The 21,217-nt window shown below is 38.4% G+C and overlaps 1 protein-coding gene across 6 annotated transcripts in view; it reads right to left on the bottom strand.

Annotated features, from left to right (window-relative positions):
* The window catches only part of wdfy3 (WD repeat and FYVE domain containing 3), a 131,121-nt gene that overhangs the window by 74,474 nt on the left and 35,430 nt on the right, over nucleotides 1–21,217 (bottom strand). For 5 of the 6 annotated variants that reach the window (XM_037531398.1, XM_037531395.1, XM_037531400.1 and 2 more), the window contains exons 6-15: nucleotides 20,784–20,976; nucleotides 19,419–19,605; nucleotides 18,560–18,726; nucleotides 14,265–14,732; nucleotides 12,881–12,979; nucleotides 10,972–11,165; nucleotides 10,134–10,591; nucleotides 8,437–8,520; nucleotides 5,716–5,887; nucleotides 1,871–2,085 (exon numbers count right to left, since the gene is read on the bottom strand). In XM_037531398.1, coding sequence (XP_037387295.1) covers nucleotides 1,871–2,085; nucleotides 5,716–5,887; nucleotides 8,437–8,520; nucleotides 10,134–10,591; nucleotides 10,972–11,165; nucleotides 12,881–12,979; nucleotides 14,265–14,732; nucleotides 18,560–18,726; nucleotides 19,419–19,605; nucleotides 20,784–20,976 — 2,237 coding nt within the window. The remainder of the gene's footprint in view (nucleotides 1–1,870; nucleotides 2,086–5,715; nucleotides 5,888–8,436; nucleotides 8,521–10,133; nucleotides 10,592–10,971; nucleotides 11,166–12,880; nucleotides 12,980–14,264; nucleotides 14,733–18,559; nucleotides 18,727–19,418; nucleotides 19,606–20,783; nucleotides 20,977–21,217) is intronic. The other variant, XM_037531399.1, reaches the window with a different exon arrangement.

A 21,217-nucleotide genomic window follows, 5' to 3' on the forward strand; every position in this document is an offset into this window, starting at 1 on the left:
CATACTTCATCACAGCTGACCAGCTATGCGGAAAAATGAAAAATACTAATCTGGCTGCGCACTTCTTACAGACTACCCACCGAGAACTTTGAATAATATGCAGACCTGCCAAATTTGATCATTTTCCTTTAATATGATGGACCGGTAGAGTGCTGAGATTTCACTGCTTGGGCTCTGTCTGGATAAATCAGGCAATCTTGCATGTGGCAGGAGGATTTTATTTACAAGTCAAAACAAATAATGATAATATCTAACCCTGTGGGATCCACAGTAGCAGAACAAATGTTTAACGATCCATCTCATCAGGTCTTAGGCAAACAAATAAATATGTTCAAGAATTGTACATTAAAAACACATAATGAGCCGAATCATTTTCCATTTACACTGTAGAGGAGTTTGTGATTTCACTTTATTGGTTTGGGCTCATTATGTTTAAAACAACTGCTGACATTAATGTTCCAATTCACAGGAGAATTAGTTATTGCTAGTAGACAGTGATGCTTTATGGTTCCATGAAGCTGCACATCAGCTCAATGCTAGAAACTGGGGCTACAACAGAGTTCAACAGAGGCCTTCTATTCTGTAAGAAGCCATATAATCAATCATATGACCAGCAGCAACTTAATTATAACAGTACCACTAACACCGACAATATATTCAGCAATATAACATTTGTGAAAAACAACATATTACTCTCTGGAGTAAAATATCATTATTTTTGGTTTGTGTTCTGCTTACTGTATGTGCAGTACCAGCCAAAGGTTTGGGCACGCCTACTCATAAAAGGGTCTTTCTTTTTCCATCTTTAACATTTAAGAATAATGTAATGTTGGAATTAAAAAAATGTATCAAATCAAACTCAGCAATTCGCATGAACTTCACTATTTGACATTCTGGCACTATAAAACATCTGTTGTAGAAATAAATTTTAAGTATTTAAACAAGGCATTAAACAAAAATTGTTATGAAAACAACAGGTTAAAACTCCAGATCTTTAAATGGCACTGCATGTGACAGCCTAGCTATTGCTAACCCCCCCTGATAATTGAGCATTATTTATTATGACATTGTTTGGATCCATATTTAATTCCCTGATGCTCATAGAACCACACTTCAAAACAAGCCCTGCAACTATCAAATATTTTCTAATATTCTATTAAATATTATCATAAATAAAATAAAAAAGTTTTATATTTTAATGTTAGTTTAATTATTATTGTTATTATTATTATTATTATGCACTATTGCATACATTGCATTTATTTATTTATTTTAACACAACTGAAATACAACTAAGTAAAAAAAATTATCATTAAATAATTATTACATAGCAAGTTGTATTAAAATGGTGGTCCTATCTAATCTGGCAACCCAAATCGACATTTTAACTACAGTGATCTTAAACCTGCAGTATCTTTAAAACAAAAACTAATTTTTGCTGAACTCATGTCTCAAATCACTTTTTAACAGAGCTCACATTAAACCCAGACACATTGGCTTTAATGGCCAGTGCAGTCTGAATAACTTCCCTACTGGTCTGGTAATAAACACAACTGAGAGACTGCTACCTAGCTAGCATGCAATCCGGAGAAGTAGGAAACTCTGGCGTGCAGAGCTGGCAGCTGCGTGCTACTGTTGAAAAGCTACTATTTTAATTCGTAAGCATTAGATTCTCCACCGAAGTGCCAGGGTTCAGTGCCAGTGGTAAAGGTGTGAGTTATTCAAATAGCTTTTCTGTTTTCTAATCTAATCTTTTCTGTATCTAATGTTGTTGACTATTTGTTGAAGCCCTATTCAAACTGAAGGTGTCAACATTGTATTTGAGTAAGCAAAAGTCATCTGATGCTATGTTAGCACAGCTGAGACTCACCGGAGCACCATGGGCTGCAGGGCCTGTGAGGCCAGCCGCTCAAACATCCTCTGCAGCGGTGGATGGAGCGGGTGGTCCTCGTCTCCCATGGCACAGCTGCAGCGTTGCAGGAGGCGGGAGTGCAGACCCGCTTCACACAGGATCTGCTGATTCCGTTCAGAGTGCACCAGCACCTGCAGGATGTTCGCCACAGCTAGCTGCAGGTCCAGCGCATGCTAAGGAAGGAGAGGACAAGAGGTAGGTAAAGTAATGTTTTTAGCTCTTAAGCCTCCAAGTCTGAACAAACAGCTTTAAAATGTTCTTATTATATTGATTTGACCTGAGATCACAAAAAGCTAGTGACAAATCAGAGTAATTTCAGAATATAAAGAACACTTAACACTATTAGTGGCACCAAGTAAACTGCATATCCATATCCTCACACAGATGCTTTAGACCACACTGGGCTGTAATCTCAAACAGATTTGCTTACGTGGTTTCGGATACTGTATGACACTATTACTATTTTTAACTATATGACATACTGTTATCTATACATAAGGTAAAGCATGTCACAGAGTGTCACATCATAGACTTGTGTCGATTTTCATGATGCTAACTTGCATGTAGAAGCCAATAATGTAATAAAGTATTAAATATAGTCATCCTGAAAATGTACTGAACTCCAATAATGTCATAAAGTATCAGTAAAAATATGATTACATTTCCAGTTAAAACAATGTAATATATTATTGGGCAAGTTATTACATCATTAGGTTTTATTACATTTTTGAAGCTCAAAATTTTCTTACATTATTGGGAAATTATTACTACATGGCAGCTAAATGTCTCCTTTACTCATTAGCTACATCAGTCTTATACCTTCAATATCATGCAGTTCAACCTGTCACGTCCATGAAATTGAACAACAACAACAACAACAACAACAACAACAACAACAACAACAACAACAACAATAAATAACTGTAATTAATAATCTAATTATTTTTTCGTTCATAGTACGTTTGTAAGTATATGCCTGAAGTGGCCAAATATCTGCAACACAGTAAACAGATGTCTTCTTGTTAAAACTGTTATTTCTTCATTCTGTTTATCATTTTAGTTAATTTTGGAATCTTTTAGACTAAATTTAATTTAAATTTAAAATTGCTCCTTTCATGGCCATTTTGATGTGATATTAAATAAATGAGATGGCGGTCTCTGACTTTTGAGCAGAAATGTACATAACGCATCTACATTGTCATTTTTTTCATCATAAAACGAACATTTCATTAAAGGTATTCATTAAATAAATCAACTTAACATTTTCCTTTTAGGCCTTAGTGACACCATTCAGTGATGAATATGGCTCAAACTGTACATCTGAACCTGCCAGTACAGCTCTGAGGTAAATTTAGCTTGGAATTTACAGTGTGATTCATCTTGGCAGTAAGCCTGAAGCGTGAAGTCAGGCAGCTTTGTTCCCAACAAAGCTTTTAAAAAGACTGCAAAGTTGTTGGGTTTCTTTTTTTGGTCTTGCAAGGAAATGAAGCCATTTTGGAAGATTTGAAGGGAAGGCCATGAGGAAGTTTCCAATGGTTGTTAAAACAACCAATTTGACAGGAAATAAAGAAACATTAGAGGGAACAGAAAGACAAGACTCCTCTAGACAGATCATCTGAAATTTCTGTCAACACACCAATGTACAGTCGCACAGCAGCAACGTCATCTATGAGGACATGATGATAAGGATTATGTGTAGCCAAAGAATTAACTTGTTTTAAGAACATCTGTTTTGATTCAAACACACTACAAGCAGCATTTAGTTGTTGTATGTAAACATAGAATGCCATAGTGAAAATGACAGCTCATTAACTTATGTGAATACAGCTACACTGATTAAAGTAACATAAAAAGGTTGGCAATACAAACAATGCAAGTGTTTTCTTTTTTTTTTTTACCTGATTTTCTCCCCAGTTTAGTCGTCTCCAATTCTACCCGCTAGTTAGGACTCCCCCAATCACACAATACTACCAACGCTAGGAGGGCAAAGGCTAGCACAGGCTTCCTCCAAGACCTGTGAAACCAGCCACCTCTTCTTTTCAAACTGCTGCTCATGCAACGTCACGGGACAGCCGAACGTGCTCGGAGGAAAGCGCCAACCGCCAGATCTGTTACGTCAGCTAACAGACACCTGCACTGACTAGCATCGCGCTGAGTGATGGGAGGAGAAGAGGGGCCATTCTACCCACCCAGAGAGAGCGAGGCCAATTGTGCTCTCTTGGACTCCCCGCTACGGATGGCTGTAGCATCACCAGGGATCAAACTCGCAATCTCCTGATGATATGGCCAATGCTTAGACAGTTGCGCCACTCGGGAGTCCACTAACAATGCAAGTTACCTAACAGGCCATGAGACAGGCTATTAGCACTTGTCTGCGCTTTACGGTCTACATCTGCTGTTTGGTTTTAACATAAATACAAATTCCAAGTTTCAAAGTAGTTTAAGTTATTTACCATATCACACTCTAAACAACTTAAATATGGAGTACAACTGAGAATGGATCAACACTTACTATAATATTTCACTAACAAACTAGCTTCACGTTATTAAGGATGTATTTTCATGTCAGGTTATGCTAAACTTAATTTTTGATGCATCAGTTATGTCAGTTTTCAAAATTTTTGCTCAAGTTTGGTTTCGTAAACCTGAGTTTTTCTGTTTACACTTTCTAATTACACTTTTTAGTCAAGTAATTTGTGTTTAAACATGTAATTCAAGAGTCAAAACACACATAAGCTATAAAAGAGATTCCTTTTGAGAAAATATAGTATCAAAATGGCTTATTTGAACTTCTAATATAGCACACAAAAGTTCAGTTCTAGAAATGTAATAATATTACATAAATCCAAACTGACCGAGACGTTCATTAGCACACTGTGACAATAAACAGACCTATTGTGAAAATTTATTGTCACAAAACCTGCTCAAGTTAAGCGAAATATTATTTATATTGTTGTGTTTACACCATTCAGTTATTCTGTAAGCAATTTCATTCAATATTTAATATGCAATTTAGGCCCTGATGAGGCAAACTTTAAAATTCATTCATGTACAAAAACTGACTGGAACCCAGTCTTGAGTTTTCTTTATACTTTTTCATGGAAATCCATGACATGATTGGACAGGCCCTAAATAAGTAGGTGTAAAATGACCCTTTAACTATTTCATCATGTCAAAAGGTAAGAATGGTTTCAGTGGTCAATGGTGGGCAATTCTTTACTTATTTTAAAAGCACCTTAATTTCAGTAGTTACTTTCAATGATGCAATTTTTTGTTTTCTAAAATATTCAGGCTCACTAACTAGATAACATTAGAAGAGTGTTTAAACTCATGCTTTGTTTTTGACTACAAAGATGACAAAGGCCACATAATTACAAATTCATTATTGGTAAATGCAGCCATCTGACTAGCATGTGAAGATAGCATTACAGCAATTATTCTAGTTAGCTTTCTTTCCCTGTTAAGATACGTTAGCATTTTGTTTGTTCCTACTGTGTAAACAGTATTCCTACAGAAACACAATGGAAGACCTGGAAGAGCTCCACCAAAATTTGTGGATTCTGCATGTGAAGTAGAAAGCAAGGACTCAAAATGAGGGTTTAACTTATAAGACACAAGACTAGAACAACACATATCATGGTCAGCAACATAAAGTCTGCATAAACTATATGCATAAATGTTTTTTGTTGGAAGCATTCCACCTTTAACACTAAGAAAATAAAGAACATTAAAAAAAACACTGAAGACTAAAATCTCACAGCTCAAACAACAATAAGGCAGTGCACACACACAGGTGCTCGTACCTCAGGCTGGGTGTCTGAGCTAACAGAGGCTAAGAGGTCCAACATGGCCAGAACAGCCCCTGGGTGAATGACGACAGGGTCTGAGGAGTGTTGAGAGGGGTTCCCCAGGTGGAGCTTCAAGTCTGTGATGACTTTGACTGGAGCCGAGGCAGAGGAACCATGGTAGCCATGTCTGGCAAGAGAGAGAAGGTTAGCACACAAGGCCATTGCCATATCTCAGGAATTAGGAATCAGAGATCAACATTGTTTCTAATGTCTGCGCAGATGGAGATCATTCTAACGCTGTATAAATATAAAAGCATCTTATTACATAATTTTAAAAATGCAAAGTAACGTTCTCTTCACATTGAGCTAAATCAGTGTAAAAGTCACTGGGAAAAATCTGGATGTACAGTACAGTATCAGACAGGAGCAAAACAAAATGCACTGTTCACTTGTATATCAGCAGTAGAAGCATATTTGGCATTAAACTGGCTTTTTGTTAATAAATGTGTGATCTGGAGGCAGTTGTAGTCCACATTTATTTATGCAAAAATATACACCCTCAGAAGAATCAACAGGAACAGGGATTCTGTTTGACTCAGGTCAATCAAAGAGCAGCCTTGGCGCAACATTAATTACTGATCAAAATTCTCCAAAGAGATGTGGGAAAAAAGCAGGGGCTTAAAAAGGCTGTCAGCGGAAATGCTTGAAAGGATTTTTTTTTTTTTTTGCAACTGCAAGCTTAGGGGCCAGCAGAACAGCTTGACAAGGCAGCTGAGGTGGAGGCACACACAGAGAGAAGGGAAGAGAAAAAAAGAGAAAAGATCAAGAAATTCATGTCATGAGTTCATGACAACAAAAAAATGATCACTGACAGTAAGCTAGCACTTGTTTGGCTGCTGTGTGTGTATTAAAATCTATTGAAAAGTATTTACATTTGAATTTAAGAGCTATCTTGTTAATTTTTCCCTTAATTTTGAAAAGTGGATGTAGGCTACCGTAATTTAATATTTATATAGTGTCATAAAATGTTTGATCAAAAATTTTACACAGAAAGGCTTAAGTGTACATGTGATTATCCCAAAATCCACCTGTTTTAAAAGCCTAAAGTGCACTATCACTTTTTGTTCTATAGACACTACCATCTTGAAATTAGGTAATGGAGAAAACTCAGAGCTCTTGAGGAACTCTGACTTTACAAGAAGAAATTACAAGTTTGAGGTATGTTCAAATGGAGTTTTACCCACTTGGAGGTCTAAAACTTGCTGGTTTCCACATGGTCAGAAATGCAGCATATGTTACTTGTATATGACGATATAAATAAAAGCAGGCACAAATGCAGGGATGAGATTCAGACCGTCCCCTCAGAGCTGGCTGGTAGATTAATCAAATGTAGTGCTCATGCGCCCTTTTCGGACTGGGTTTATTTATCACAGAGACATCTGAAAAAGAATTCCCTCAGGTAAAACACTAATAAAATTGTCATATGATGAGCAAGTTTCTAGTGGGGAGGATCTCCGATACGCACCCAAGGAGATCAAATACCAGTCTGCGCAAACATCAGCGCAAGACAACATCTGCCTGAAATAACACAGAGATGTGCATCCAAATGGGAGAAAAATGGTGAACTACTGAGATCAGTGAAAAACAGTATGTAATTTGGCCTGGAACTCAGAGGAATAGGGAGAAAATCACTGACATGGCCAATCTGGACAGCAATAAAATCTCCCTGGGACCTTAATGAAACTTCATTCCACCCAAATTTGGGCTTTGGGATTCTATCACATGACTAACTGCACAGGCCCACGACTCATGAACGTAAAAGCATCTTAACCTGTCAGTAGTGGGTGCTATACCACACATTTTTTTGAGATCTGCAGGTTTTTTCCCCAAAAGGTACTTAAAATAAGAAAAAATGAAACCTTCAAAAAGTTGGGCTCATTACACAAATTTTTACTAACTAAAAAAACAATTGTGGCATTTCAGGACAGCTGAGTACCCAGTCCACAAAAAGGCATTAGTTAGTCTAAGTCAAATAAATCAATAATTTTTTTATGTGTACTATAATAACAGAGGGAACATTTTTAGCATAGTATAGCTAATGCTTATTTCATATGTATGCTTGTAGAACAAAAGTTTTTCCCCCTCACACTTTCATAGTTTCATAGAGCAAAATGTAAAACTCCAGTTGACTGTGAAATTCTAGACACTTGTTACTCACTACAGGGCAAGGTATTTTTTTGTGTTAATTTTGCTAAGTAAAGCGCCTGGAAGCAAGACAGCTAATAAGCCAACAGAATTACTTTAGACTCAACTTTAATAGCTGCATAATATGAACAAAATCAAATGTTTGCTCACAATTATTTATACGATAAGCAATCCTCAGCTAGGATCTTTTTCCTCCTACACAGTGAAATGAGTTACAAGCCAGGTCCATGTGGTGCTTTGCATCTAAGAATACATGTGTGTAATACAGGTGTTGCGGCAGGCCAAGCCAGATGTAAACTAATTTTAATCTAATCCATTTTAACTTGATATTGTTTGTTATTTCTTTATTTGCTTTTTGAAGGGTGGAGGGACTGGTTGACGATTAGTTGCCTTTTTTGTCAAGAAAGGACAGGGACAGCTGGTAAAGGAGCTATAGAGAGAGTGGTATGGGGAGATGAGAGTGAGACAGACGGACATAGTGGGTGAAAGGGGTGGAGCGAAAGGAGAACAGAAAACTGCAGAGCGCAGTACCTCTTCCTGGTGAGTGCTGGCGTGCCCCAAGGAGAGGGGAGCGAGGTCTCGTGAGTCAGGCAGGGGGGCACCTGCTCCGCACGACTACACACACACACAAACACGCACACATACAAACCCACCACCATTCACCCCCCCACACACACAGCAGGGTGAAGCCATACACAAACACACACCCAGCATGTGCAGCCAGGTGATGCCATGGGTTTCAGGAGAGGAAGAGGAGAGAGAGAAGAATAACAGGAGGGAGGCAGTTAGTTCAAGCTGAAAAGAGAGCTTAGAGCAAAGCACATAGGCACATGCAAGTCTGACACTGATACACACACACACACACACACACACACACACACACACACACCTCCAGGAAATGGCCATAGCCCAAAGCACCAGTACAGCAACTGGATCTTCATATTACTTAGAACTGGGGGGGGGGGGGGGGGGGGGGTGGATAAAAATCACTGTCCTGCACCATAAATATTGAGCCTCACTTTACAAATAGCATCAAGGTGTTTCAGGGGAAAAAAAGAGGCAAAAAAGATGGATTCATAAAGCAAAACATCTAATAAATAAGGCTGAAAATCCAAAAGGAAAACAAACTGATAAAGGAAAACAAATCACATTTATAAACTTTTCCCCTTACCTCAAATGAAATCAATAAGACAAGTTTGGTGCACGTAGTTAGCAATTTAATTTTTTTTCTTTTTCACTGGAGCCAAGAGACTGATGTAGCTAATGAGGAAAGAACGCATAACTGGAATCAGGAAAGTTTTGCTCCAATCACACAATTTATTATTATTTTGGCTGGTCTGTGTAGCAATTCTGACATAAATAAGGTAAGGCATATAAGTGCACTCACACTGTATTTGAATGCTGCTGCTACATCTGTACCAAAATATCACAACATAATTACACATGACTCATGTGGTAAACAATGAGCTGCCTCTTACTTCTGATGTAGCACTTGATTAACTTTATTAAGCACATTTTTGTTTAACAATGTAAAATGACATTTAGTCCTTGGTGTGAGCTTCGAGCTTGAAAAGAAATGAAAAGGTTATAATACAAAATTAGCTATATTAAAAATCAACTGACAAAAAATTTAGCTATAATGGAATCAGAATCAACCAGAAAAAGTCACAACTGTGCATCCCTACTAACATATGATAGAAGCTTAGTAGCACTGGATAATTACATAGTACAATTAGCCTTCTTTAAATCAGCACACACTCAGAAACCAGTTTTTAATGAATCCCAAACTGATTGAGACAGTATGCACTATAATATGTAGATAAACATATCATCATTTTGTCCTTGTTCTCAAAGATAACTGTATGCTAAACAGTGCCAGAAATCGCTTTAGCAAATCTATAATAAAATAATTCTACACAGTTTGAGGCAAGCGTGTCACGATTTAGGTATGCAATTGCTAGCTGGTGACCTAAAAGCTTCCAAAACTTGTTAGCTACATTAGTCTTATAGCTCCATACCACCTTGGATGTATGGCAAGGGGAAAATTGTATAAATCAGATTTTTTAGTAAATTCTCACCTTAACAACTTTGTCAGGGCCTAAATGGATACATTATATTCTGTACATCATGGTTAAAGCAGTGACAGCTTAATTTACAACAACAAAGTGTCACACATGCCAACTCCTTCATTTCTACAAACAGAAAAACAAACCCCAGTAGATCCTGACCTGTCAAAGGAGTCTGTGGCCATCTTGTACAGGTAGATGAAGAGTTTGCTGCAGTGCTTGAGGGCGGGGCTGACACTTTCTGCAGGAACCACCTCATCCTCCAGCAGCCTCTGGAAAGGCTGGGCATTTGAGGGGAAAGCGGTGGCCGGCACCAGCTTCTTGGCATCACAGAAGCAGCCCAGCAGACGCACCGCATCGGCCAGCTTCTCGTACTGTATCTCGGTGCGGAAGAAATGCGAGTTGGCCGGTTCGTAGCGCATGGCAGCCGTCAGTGTGCAGAACACGGTGTGCAGGAGCTCAAAGACCTGGTTTTGATTGACCTTCTCCCAGCCACTGGTCAGCTGTGAGCCCAGAGAGCTTTCCATAGCTACCAGCAGCGAGGTCACGTACACAAAGCCACCTACTTTGCGGAAAACAGTACGTGTGCGGTGGCTCTCACGGAGGACGGTGAGAAGTGCCTGCAAAAAATTAAAAAGAGCAAAGTAATAATTTTTTAGACAATTATTAAAAATGAAAAAGACTACTCTCCCACATGACTTTATGGTAATTAAGCCCAGTTGCAGAGTAACCCATAGAGATATGTATGTATATGTGTATTTCATTTATATATATATATATATATATATATATATATATATATATATATATATATATATATATATATAGCTTGCACCTTTTACAACCTTTTATTCACTATTATTATTATACCTTTAAAATGTATCAATTATGTCTTCAGGTTTAAGTGCAATGCACATCCCTACTGAATTTAGGACAAGGGCATTACATTATATTTGCTTTAGTAAAACATCAAATAGAAGACAGTGTGTGTGTTCCTCACCCGCAGTATATCAGTTTTGAGCTGCAGCTCTGTGGAGGGGGCGGAGTGCATTAGGCCCAGCAGTGTGCCCATGTCATCGTCTCCAGAGGGTGATAGTACCAACTGCTGGATAATCATCAGGGCGTGCTCTCGACACTGCCGGTACTTTACAATGTTGTGCACGCAGCGGGCACCGCCGAATTCCCGAAACAAACCTGAGAAAGAGGAGCAGGAGAGCTCAACTTAGTGATCTGACAAAACATTAATAGCACACTTTATCCACCAGCAATTGGGGCTCCCCAACTGGTCATAATGTTCTGCTGCCCATCAAATATTTTGGGACAACTAGCAACTTTTCTAAATTAGCCTATTTGTGTTTTGTGATAAATTTCCATATTCCAGTAAATTTTTAAATCTCTTCATAGCGAGGAAGACACCTTGAAAGATGAAGTTGAGTGTCACAAAATAGACCCAAAGTAGCTGTTTTATGTTAACAAGATATTTTTTGTTGTCCATTAATGGACTACCATTATTTAGCAATATAGTATGTAGTAGACCTACTGTCCACTAATGATAAATTGCAGATGCCCTTAATCCAGAACGAAAAGGTGCATGGGGAATTAAATATAAGAGGCATGTTCTGAGATTTTGGAGCATGGCTGTGGGGATTTGCTTCCATTCAACTACAAAAGTTTCAGTGAGACAAGTCTGTGACCATGTGTGGCTTACTTTGCTTCTAGACTCCACAGTAACAACACTTATAGCTGACTGGGACTAGCAACGCAGAAATTCATAGAAGGTACTTGTTGGAATGGTGACATCTTATGACCACTGAATGTCATTGAATTGTATGTCATTGTATGTCAACCGAAAGTCAGTGAACTGTTGTGACCCACTAGACTTATGTAATGGGTGCAATGTACCCCCTAGCCATTGTTAATTAACAATATTATCGGTCATGTTGGCCGCCTCCCAAAAAAGAGAACTTGTTAAAAGAAAACTGACAGTAAATAAATTACAATCGTCCAACTTGACAATTGCGATAGATGGAAACTATCAGTGACTGAACATTTGTGTATGGAAACTGTATGGCTGTATGCTTAATCTTACTTGTGGCCTTAAATTAGCTACTTTTATCAGAAACCTTACTCAGCACCTGCATCTCCAGGGCCAGACAGTAAAGTTTATGAGAGATGGTTCACAGGGAATGAGAGATAGAGAGTAATAAAATCAGAAGGCAGGAGGGCAGAGAGGAATGGTAGCAGCAATTACAGAAAAAAGAGAGCAAGGGGAAAGAAGAGGAAGATGAACTACCAAAGAGGGAGAGTGAAGCAAAAATAAAAATGAAAAAAAGGATACATAAGACATAGATGCAGAAACATTAAGAAAGCTACAGAAAGAAAAAAAAATAAATGTTGACTTGACATCATATTCCATATGCAGACAACCAGTCAGCTGAGTGGAAGTGACAGTAACACCAAAACTAGAAGGGTCAGCCTGAATCCCAATTCGCTACTTCATTTCCTCTTTCACTCACCAACGGCAACAGCAAGAGAGATAGGTGGTGGGGGGGGTGGGGGCGGTTGTCGGGTTTGGACAGTTTGTCAGCAGAATTGGTGCACTGCTATTTACGTAACCCCAATGCAAATAGGCAGTGCTGTTTTAGAGTAGTTTGTCAGCAGTAGAATGTCTGTTCTATAAATCCAAACTATGATGGCAAAGGGCGACCTCAGGAGTCTCATGATTACGCTCAGACATTAGTCATATTATGATTCCTCTCGATCAGAGGGTTGTTTTAATCCCAGCAAGGAATTCCTCTGTTCTCATACAATGTGGGACCTCTATGGTAACACAGTATAGAAAGTCATGAACTAAGTGAGTTATGTGTTATATCACATTTAATGATACAGTATGGGAGGGAAAAACGTACCTGCATTGGTGTTAGAGCCCTGAAGAAGGACTGTGAGAGTTTCCATGACAAGCCAAGCTAACTGCTTTTGCTCTTCGGCCACATTGTTTTTGGAATCACCTGATCAGAGAGAAAAAACATTCAGGGACACACAGTAAACACTGCTAGTCTATCAAAGATCAAGAACAATTTGCTCATGCAGTATGGCTCAAAATCAGACACCACCCTTTGTTTATTTAAAGTCAAAACAGCCATTAAGTGCAAGCTATTAATTTTTCAGTGACAGAAAACAGAAAATGTGCATTCAACAGAAAATTACTTATATAAACTTAAAAAAAAAAAAAAAATATATATATATATATATATATATATATATATATATATATATATATATATATATCTTTCAGCATTAAGTACTTCCACCCTTTTCATTTCAGGACACTTGCTTTCAGTTTTTCAAGGAAATCTGAAAAGAGATTTTTCCACATATCCAAAGTTCAGTCTTTGTTGGTCACATTTTCCGCTTTTCACAATCCAAATAATCCCAAAACATTCAGTGGTGTTGAGGTCTGGGCTCTGGGGCGGTCAGTTCATTGTTCTGAGATCACCAGCAGCTTCTGTGGCTGATCTGCAGATTTCTGTCTGTGTTCTTCTCTCAATGAGGCCTCTTGACAGCTACACATTATTTCAGACCCATATCACTTGTCTTCTCACAGTGGAAGGATGGACAAAAACAGCAGATGTTTTTCATATCTGAAGCAAGAGTTTAGCTTGATTTAGTGCTGTCCTCTTAAAGATGAAAACGGCAAGTATTGTTTGTCTGATAGTGACAATTTTGGTGGTCTACCAGGTCTAGCACAGTTGTTAGGAATCACATTTTCTTTTTTTTTTTTAAGTTGTGGAAGCCTTTCTTTTTTCTTTTGATGTCACCTTCCTAATAAAAGTGGATTATGTTTAATCTCTTCAGACATATAAGTTGTAATCAATGAATATTTTAAATAAATGAAGGGTGGTCTCTGAACTTTGCACAGTAGTAAATGAGCACAAGCAAGACACACTATAAAACACATACTAAACCATACATACGCCTACAAGTACTGAATGCTAATTATACTTAAGAAAAGAAAAAAAAACTCTGGATTTCAGTTGCAAAACGTATGAATCATTTTATATAGTTTAAATTAGTTGTTGTATTAAAGGAATGCTTCAGGTAAAAATGCCAACTATGCTAAAACTAGATGAAAGCAGCTAGAAGCAGTCAGCATTATGCATATAAGCTAAGCCAAGTGATCCCCTCTAGCTTTTATCCATTAGTGTTCACATTAGCATTTCTGTCTTAGAATGTATGAGCATACACAGGATGCTGATAGTTATTTTAAATCCTAACGTAAAATCTAATTCTCACCCTGTTCTCCATGGGTCTGTGTTGGGTCTTTCAGCAGCGCTGCATATTTATGGAGCAGATTGACGAGCACCTCCAAAAGTCCGACTTCACGAAAAACATCGCTGAACACTGGGTGGTGGCGGCTGAGTTTGAGCAGGGTACGCGTAGCTGTGATGCTGCACCCATAGGAGGTGCTCGACTTTAGCAACACGCTAACACTGAAGAGCTCCTTGCAGGGTACATAATTAAGCCCAAAGACTACAAACTCCAGTAATTCAAAGTATTTCGCCTGGACATCTGGCAACCGTGGTACTCGCTCAGCGAACTGTGAGAGTGTATGCTGCGCCTCCAAAATAAAATAGTTGGCGTAGTCAGCAGCATAGATGTTAGCGATAGATTCCAGCACCATGCGGGCTAGCCGGCCACTCTTCGCCTTTAGAAAAGCACTCTGGAGCACAGAAAAGGCTTGGATGTTCCGAACAGTATGACCTGGGGAAAGCAAGAAGAGGTTTAGTGAAATACCGGTAGGGCAACCTTTAAGCACGCAGGGTTAAAGTTGTAAGGGTCCACAAGGCATGGTAATAATCTCTGAACCAATTATGCTGATACATCTTCTGCCTAGTCTTGTAAGAACAACTATTCATTCTGAGGTATGAATTTGGGTTTATTAGTTTCAATTAGGAATTCCTGCATATGCCAATAGCCAGGGTTGGGAATCACTGATCAGTGATGCAACATGCAACAGGTTATATTAGTGCTGATTTATTACACTGATAATATTACCTGAAAAAGACCAATATGATACAAACCATTACAAGAAATTGCAATGTGACACTTATTACCCCACAATTATCAAAATAATAGTTAGACTTCCAATTCTACTGATCAATATTTTCATGAAAAAACTGACTACCCCTATTGTCACAATGTGAGAAGCAATATTTACAGTTATGTGCCAAACTTTGGGCATCCTTGGTCAAATCAAATGTTTTGTTGAAAATGAAAACAAGTTAACACATCCTCTACAGAGAACAGACTTTGGTAGATTTTTGCTGAATTCAGGACATGGTACATTTTATATTTTCGGTTTGCCAATGTGTTACACTTGGCAAATAAACAGTAATTGTGCACTAAACTTTGCAGGAAAAAAAAATCTTAATTTTAAAAACTTTAAGTTTGTTTCACCAACTTAGAAAATTTATTTATTTATTTATGTGTTTATTTAAGTAGTCAGTAAGGTTTATATTACCTGTAAGAAGTGATGAATGGTCACACAAAAATGGCACAAAATGAATGAAAATTATATCAAAATGTTACAATGCATCTTTCAAGGAATAATGTGACAAAATAATTCACACAATTATTGACTTACTCCAAAGGTGAGCAGCCAAGATATGTATGGAGTTCAAATTTTGCTTTGTTAGTTTAAAGCTGGAGGTATGAGCCTAATGTTGCTGATAAACATTAGAAGTAAATAGTCACCCAAATCTTTATGGCCATGGGGCCAAGGGATTCACGTGGTCATCAACAGTATTCAATAGGCTGTGGCATTCAAGTGATGCCAAATTCTCACCCTACCATGTACCTCAGCATAAACTGAGATTCATCAGACCATGCTGTGTTTTTTCAGCCTTCAGCTGTCCAGTATTGGTGAGCCTGTGCCCACTGCAGCCACAGCTTACTGTTCTTGGTTGACAGAAGTGGAAGCCGACATGGTCTTTTGCTGTTGTAGCACCTCCACCTCAAGATTTGACGTGTACATTCTGAGATGCTTTTCTGCTCACCACAATTGTACAGAGTAGTTATCTGAGTCACTGTTGACTTTCTGCCAGTTTGAACCGGTCTGGCCATTCTCTGTTTGACCCCTTCTCATCAGCAAGGCATTTCCATCTGCAGAACTGCCGCTCACTGTTTTCTTTATTGCACTATTTTGAGGAATAGCTAGAGATTATTATGTGTGAAAATGATCCCTGGGGATCAGCATTAATAGAAATACTCAAATACACCTGTCTGGCAGTGGCAGTAGTAGTAGTCATGCCACGGTCAAAATCACTAAGATCATACTTTTTCCCCCATTTTGATGGTTGATGTGTATATTACCTGAGGCTTTTGCCCTTATCTGCGTGATTTTATGCACTGCACTGCTGTCACACAATTGGCTGATTAGGTCATTGTCTGAATATATAGGTGTACAGGTGTAATATAAAGCTCTGTGAGTGTATGTTTCTAAATAGACACAACAGAAATCATGAATATAATCTAGCATCTATATGCCTGCATTACATGTTATACTCTGTGAGGAAGTCAGAATTCAGCCCCTCACCTATTCAGCATGGTGAACTTCTGTTCATTTTTAAAGCTCACAGTAAGTCACACTGAGTCCTATATCACACTGAGTCTGTGCAATCTTAATGAAAATCTGGATGCGATTTGAGTGGGTTTAGAGAAGTTTTTGGGATGTATTTCAGGAAAAGATTTCAGTGACTACTGACTTGTACTGCATGTCAGAGAAAATCTGCCTTGTAACACCAGGGCTAAACAGCAGAAAATGGACACCAAACATGTCTTGGCTGATCAACTACATCTGAGGTAAATGGAACGTGTACATTTTACACCAAACCACTCTATTAAGAATACACTCTTGTGCATTCAGCTATTATCCACTTTCAGCAATGTGCCAAGGCTCTCTCTACATGAATACACTGCATGAACACATTAAATATCTGGGGCAAAGACCTCCCAAAAAAGCACAAGTCTTGATGTGACAGGGTACGTAAACAATGCTGGTGCTACTGTGTCCTAATTACTCTACTTAACGCATCATGGCGAGGCATGCGACAGGCCAAACAAATGGCTTAACCAAATTACACAGTAGGTGTCTGATGCTTGCCTCATTCAGTCCAATTAATGCCATTTGCAGCCGGTGAGCCTTAATGTTTTAATTCCCCCTCAGAACCTGTAAGCCCTCCATTTCTCGAGTGTGATTAAAAGTTTTATCTACACTGTGAGGGCAGGAAGCGGAGTCCCTGATGAACAGATTAACGAGTGAAATAAGGAGAGTGAATTAACAGAAAATACTGCTAATCACATGTGGGGGCAGAGATGGACAGACAGCTATTGATTAGAGCAAGGTTAATTTCACCCCACCAAGCTCTTAAAGAGTGATTTTGTTCTGGTGGCATTCCTAGTGTAACCTCGAGGGTCTGCTTTTTAATGAGCAAGTCATTCCTGCCCTGAAGTGACCTAAATGAGCCATGTCCACAGAAAATGATTTTTCAGCTCCTTTTTTTCTGTCAGTTTCAATAACAAAAAAAGCACAAACCATCTGCACTTGGGTTTCTTTCTTTACAAAGCAAATAGTTACAATAAGTTACATATGTGTTTAAATGTATTTTTGACTCAGAAAAACATTAATATTAGAACAAAGTAACATTAATACAAAAACACTGATTTAATGTATGTACATGTGCTTGTTAAACCACATGTTGAACCAGTCCCTGAGGAAATCCAGTACAGTTATTATACAGTTCCTGGTTTAGATCAATGAATGCTTCTTTATATTAAATCAAGTGTCCTGGTTATGGAATTTAACAAATCCATGTGATGTCTGGGGGCATCCACAATCAAACCTACGTGTGCAACCAAACATACATTTGTATGCAAAAGTTTGAACACCCACCTACATCTACAGTCAATAAACTTAAATATGGCAGCTTCCTGCAGATTTTCAGAGCACAATTTCTATTTATTTGCTGAGTATAACGTTTTTTTGGGAAAAAATAAATAAATAAAAACTATTGTATTTACTAAAAAAAATATGTATTTGAATATATCACATTTTATATTTTCTTCCCCCTGTATGTTAAATTCAGCAAATAATTAGTACCTGTGCAATAAAATGTGTATGAATGTGTAGGATGTGTTCTCTGGAGAGGATTTTTAACTCATTTTAACTCAACAAAACATGGAATTTGACTAGCAGCACCCAAACCTTTGCATACAAATGATAAGACTTTCCCATCTAGAGATATAAACTCTTCTTTGAAAACAAAAAAATCTTGTTACTTTTGTCTGTATAAAGGCTTGTTTGGATTTTTGTTCCATAAATAAGGCTAGTGTCCTAATAAAGCTGATTTAAATAGTTTACTTAGATACCCAAAAAAATGGCGGTTGTTGAACTTTTACATGCCTTGCAGTAAAAGAGCATCCAAAATCTCCTCCCCTTTGCTTCAGCACTGGCGCAGTGCTTCCACCATGCCTGCTGTGGTGTGACATTACAGTGCAGCGGTCAACATCCCACTTCCTAGGGTACTGACCTTTCCCAGAAGGTTGTGGGACCACAAAGCCAGGCAGCAGGAAGGGTGCCCCGGTTGTAAGACCAGCTGGTTTCAGCTCGCTCACACCATATGTGGTCAAGGAAGTCACCAGGTTCACTAGGTCCTTCAGAGCATCTTTGGATTCATCCTCTTTGGCCTGCTCCAACCTGGATGTACATCAGAAATGGTCATTACATGGGAAATAGAGCTTTTGTCAAAATCCAATGGGTCTCACTGCCTGTCCCTGTATTTTTTTCAATAATTTTAATCAAACCTATTTTTATTTGGATAAATTAACTATTCATGTGAGTATTTCATTTATCAAGGACCTGATGATGGTCGTCACGTTCACAAAGGTAAGGAAGCAGGTGCTATCACTAGGAATGTACAGTTTTATTTGTTCTCTGACTGGTAGAGGTCACTGCTCAAAGAACTGCTAGTCATCCAAGGACAATGAATTTCATCTTTTTTTTTTTTACTTTGTCATCAAAAAATTTTTTAAATAAAGCCACATGTGCTGTTGGTGTGTCAGCGGTGACTTTCCCCTTTACTTCTGTTATTATCCTGAGAATTGAGTCGGATGTTGTGTTTTCAACATGTATCACACCCATAGTTAAGAGGTTCTTGGGTGTTGATGCTCCACATGAACACAGCCAACAATCAACATCTGTGTTGACTGGCTCAAGAGAGTGAAAGTGTTTTTAATCATTTTTAGACTGAGAGTGTTTCTAATGATTTTTCCTAATTTACATTGTCATTAAAATAATTTCTTAACTCTCTTTTCTGTTTTCTGTTTCTGACATCATTCATTTGTAGATACACTATATAGCTCATACTAGATGTGCAATGTATGAGGCACCTGAGCATGAGGTCAGTCAGGAAGGTGTAGCCCTGGCACATGCGGAAATCGTCTAACAATGTCTGAGACACATCGCTGGAATCTTTTAGAAAGCAAGAGAGCCCAGCAAACATCTCCACGATCTCCAGTGGTGACAGGTCATCTGACTGCTGCATGTTCTGGATACATGTTGCCAAACACTCTTTCTCTGTAAAAAAAAAAAAAAAAAAAAAAAAACACAAGAGGAGGGGAAAAAATAAACACACAAATAAATAAATAATAAATCAATCAATCAAATAGCACAACATCTGCATGCATGTACTTGCAGCTCCACAGTAAAACTCCACAGTTCTCATAAAAACGTAATGTCATCAGGAATGAAAGCAAACAGCAGTTCAAGAGGAAAGCAAACAAAAAAGGAAATTCTGTAGTGAACCCGCTACTGAGGTTCAGAAGACACAAGCAACGGAACATTGTCAGCAGAAAGCATCCATGCGTAAGCTTCACTGGAAACTACACAGCAAAGGAAGCAATTAGAGGGGATAAATAAATAGAACTCAGCCAGCCATGAAAACTCAGCTATGCTTCCAAGACAAAATACTCCATAACAGGCCTCAAAATATAAACAGTCCGTATTTAACCTTTTAGGTGGACATACATACAAATTATTCCTATTTTTATAATGTGCCTAAAAATACCACTCATCTCATCAGGAAGGGGCCGACCTGCAAAATGACTATCACAGCCGGCTGTTCTGGCAAAGAGCATAGGGGAAGCGATTGTGAAGATCCAACAGATATATCTTGCTCTGAAAGGCTCATTTTGCATCATAACATCCAGGGCAGACAGCTGTTCGCTACTGCTGACTAGAATGTAGCTGAAAAAACAAAAAAAAGTTTTTTATACAGGGACGTGTGGAGAGCCAATCAGAACGCAACTAATAAAATCCTGAGAGTTGTGGCCAGCTTTGTGCACATTAATCACTGCTAGTAATAAATGAAAGTTAGTGTCTAACTGTAGTATTGTGCTTGTCTCAGCTTCAGGTGCTCGGCTCACATGAAAACAGGTACTATCAAACACTAACCAGGAACAACTAACTTTCATTCAAGAAACAAGAAGCTTGGGATGAAAGAAGCTTGGAAAGGAAGTGCATGATGCAACTGCAATTTAAGATTACTTAACAACTTAACAGTTTGAAGCAAGTATGTGAACATTTAATTATACAATTTTGTGCAAATTGGTGGAGCATAAACTTCCATTACATGTTAGCAACATTAGTTTTGCAGTGGAGCTGTGGGGCTAAAGTGGCAACTGTCAGACACAAAACACAAATAAATAAATAAATAAATAAATTTGATGTTTCGCGATTTTTTAGCCTGAAATTACCATGTATGTATTTGACAACGTTGACACTGAGGCCGTGCCTGGAGATGGTCATGAGCACTTCGCCGGCGCTCTTCCTCCAGGGCAGGTTGTGGGGGGGACACCAGGAGGTGATGGCACTGAAGAGCAGCTGCAAGTCGTCCTTCTGGGCCAGCTCCTCAGCTGGAGACACAAAACTGCACAGCTTCACCAGGATCTGATGAGAAACGAGACAAAAGGTTTGCTCCATGTGTGTCACTGCCATAATTAACTACATTTTGTGTGCCTTCTATCATCTTAACCTTTGTTTGTTTGTTTTTAAAGAAATATATAATGTTTGCTTAATTAACATTCATGTGGTGGTGTGGTTTCCCTTTTATGTTGTTTTGCCTTTAGCCAGGCAAGTGTAATACAGCTATAACAATGATATTTCTTTTACATGTAAAGCCTACTCCACA

Source organism: Pygocentrus nattereri, chromosome 20 (genome assembly GCF_015220715.1).
Source record: "Pygocentrus nattereri isolate fPygNat1 chromosome 20, fPygNat1.pri, whole genome shotgun sequence".
In the NCBI taxonomy this organism is placed as follows: domain Eukaryota; kingdom Metazoa; phylum Chordata; class Actinopteri; order Characiformes; family Serrasalmidae; genus Pygocentrus; species Pygocentrus nattereri.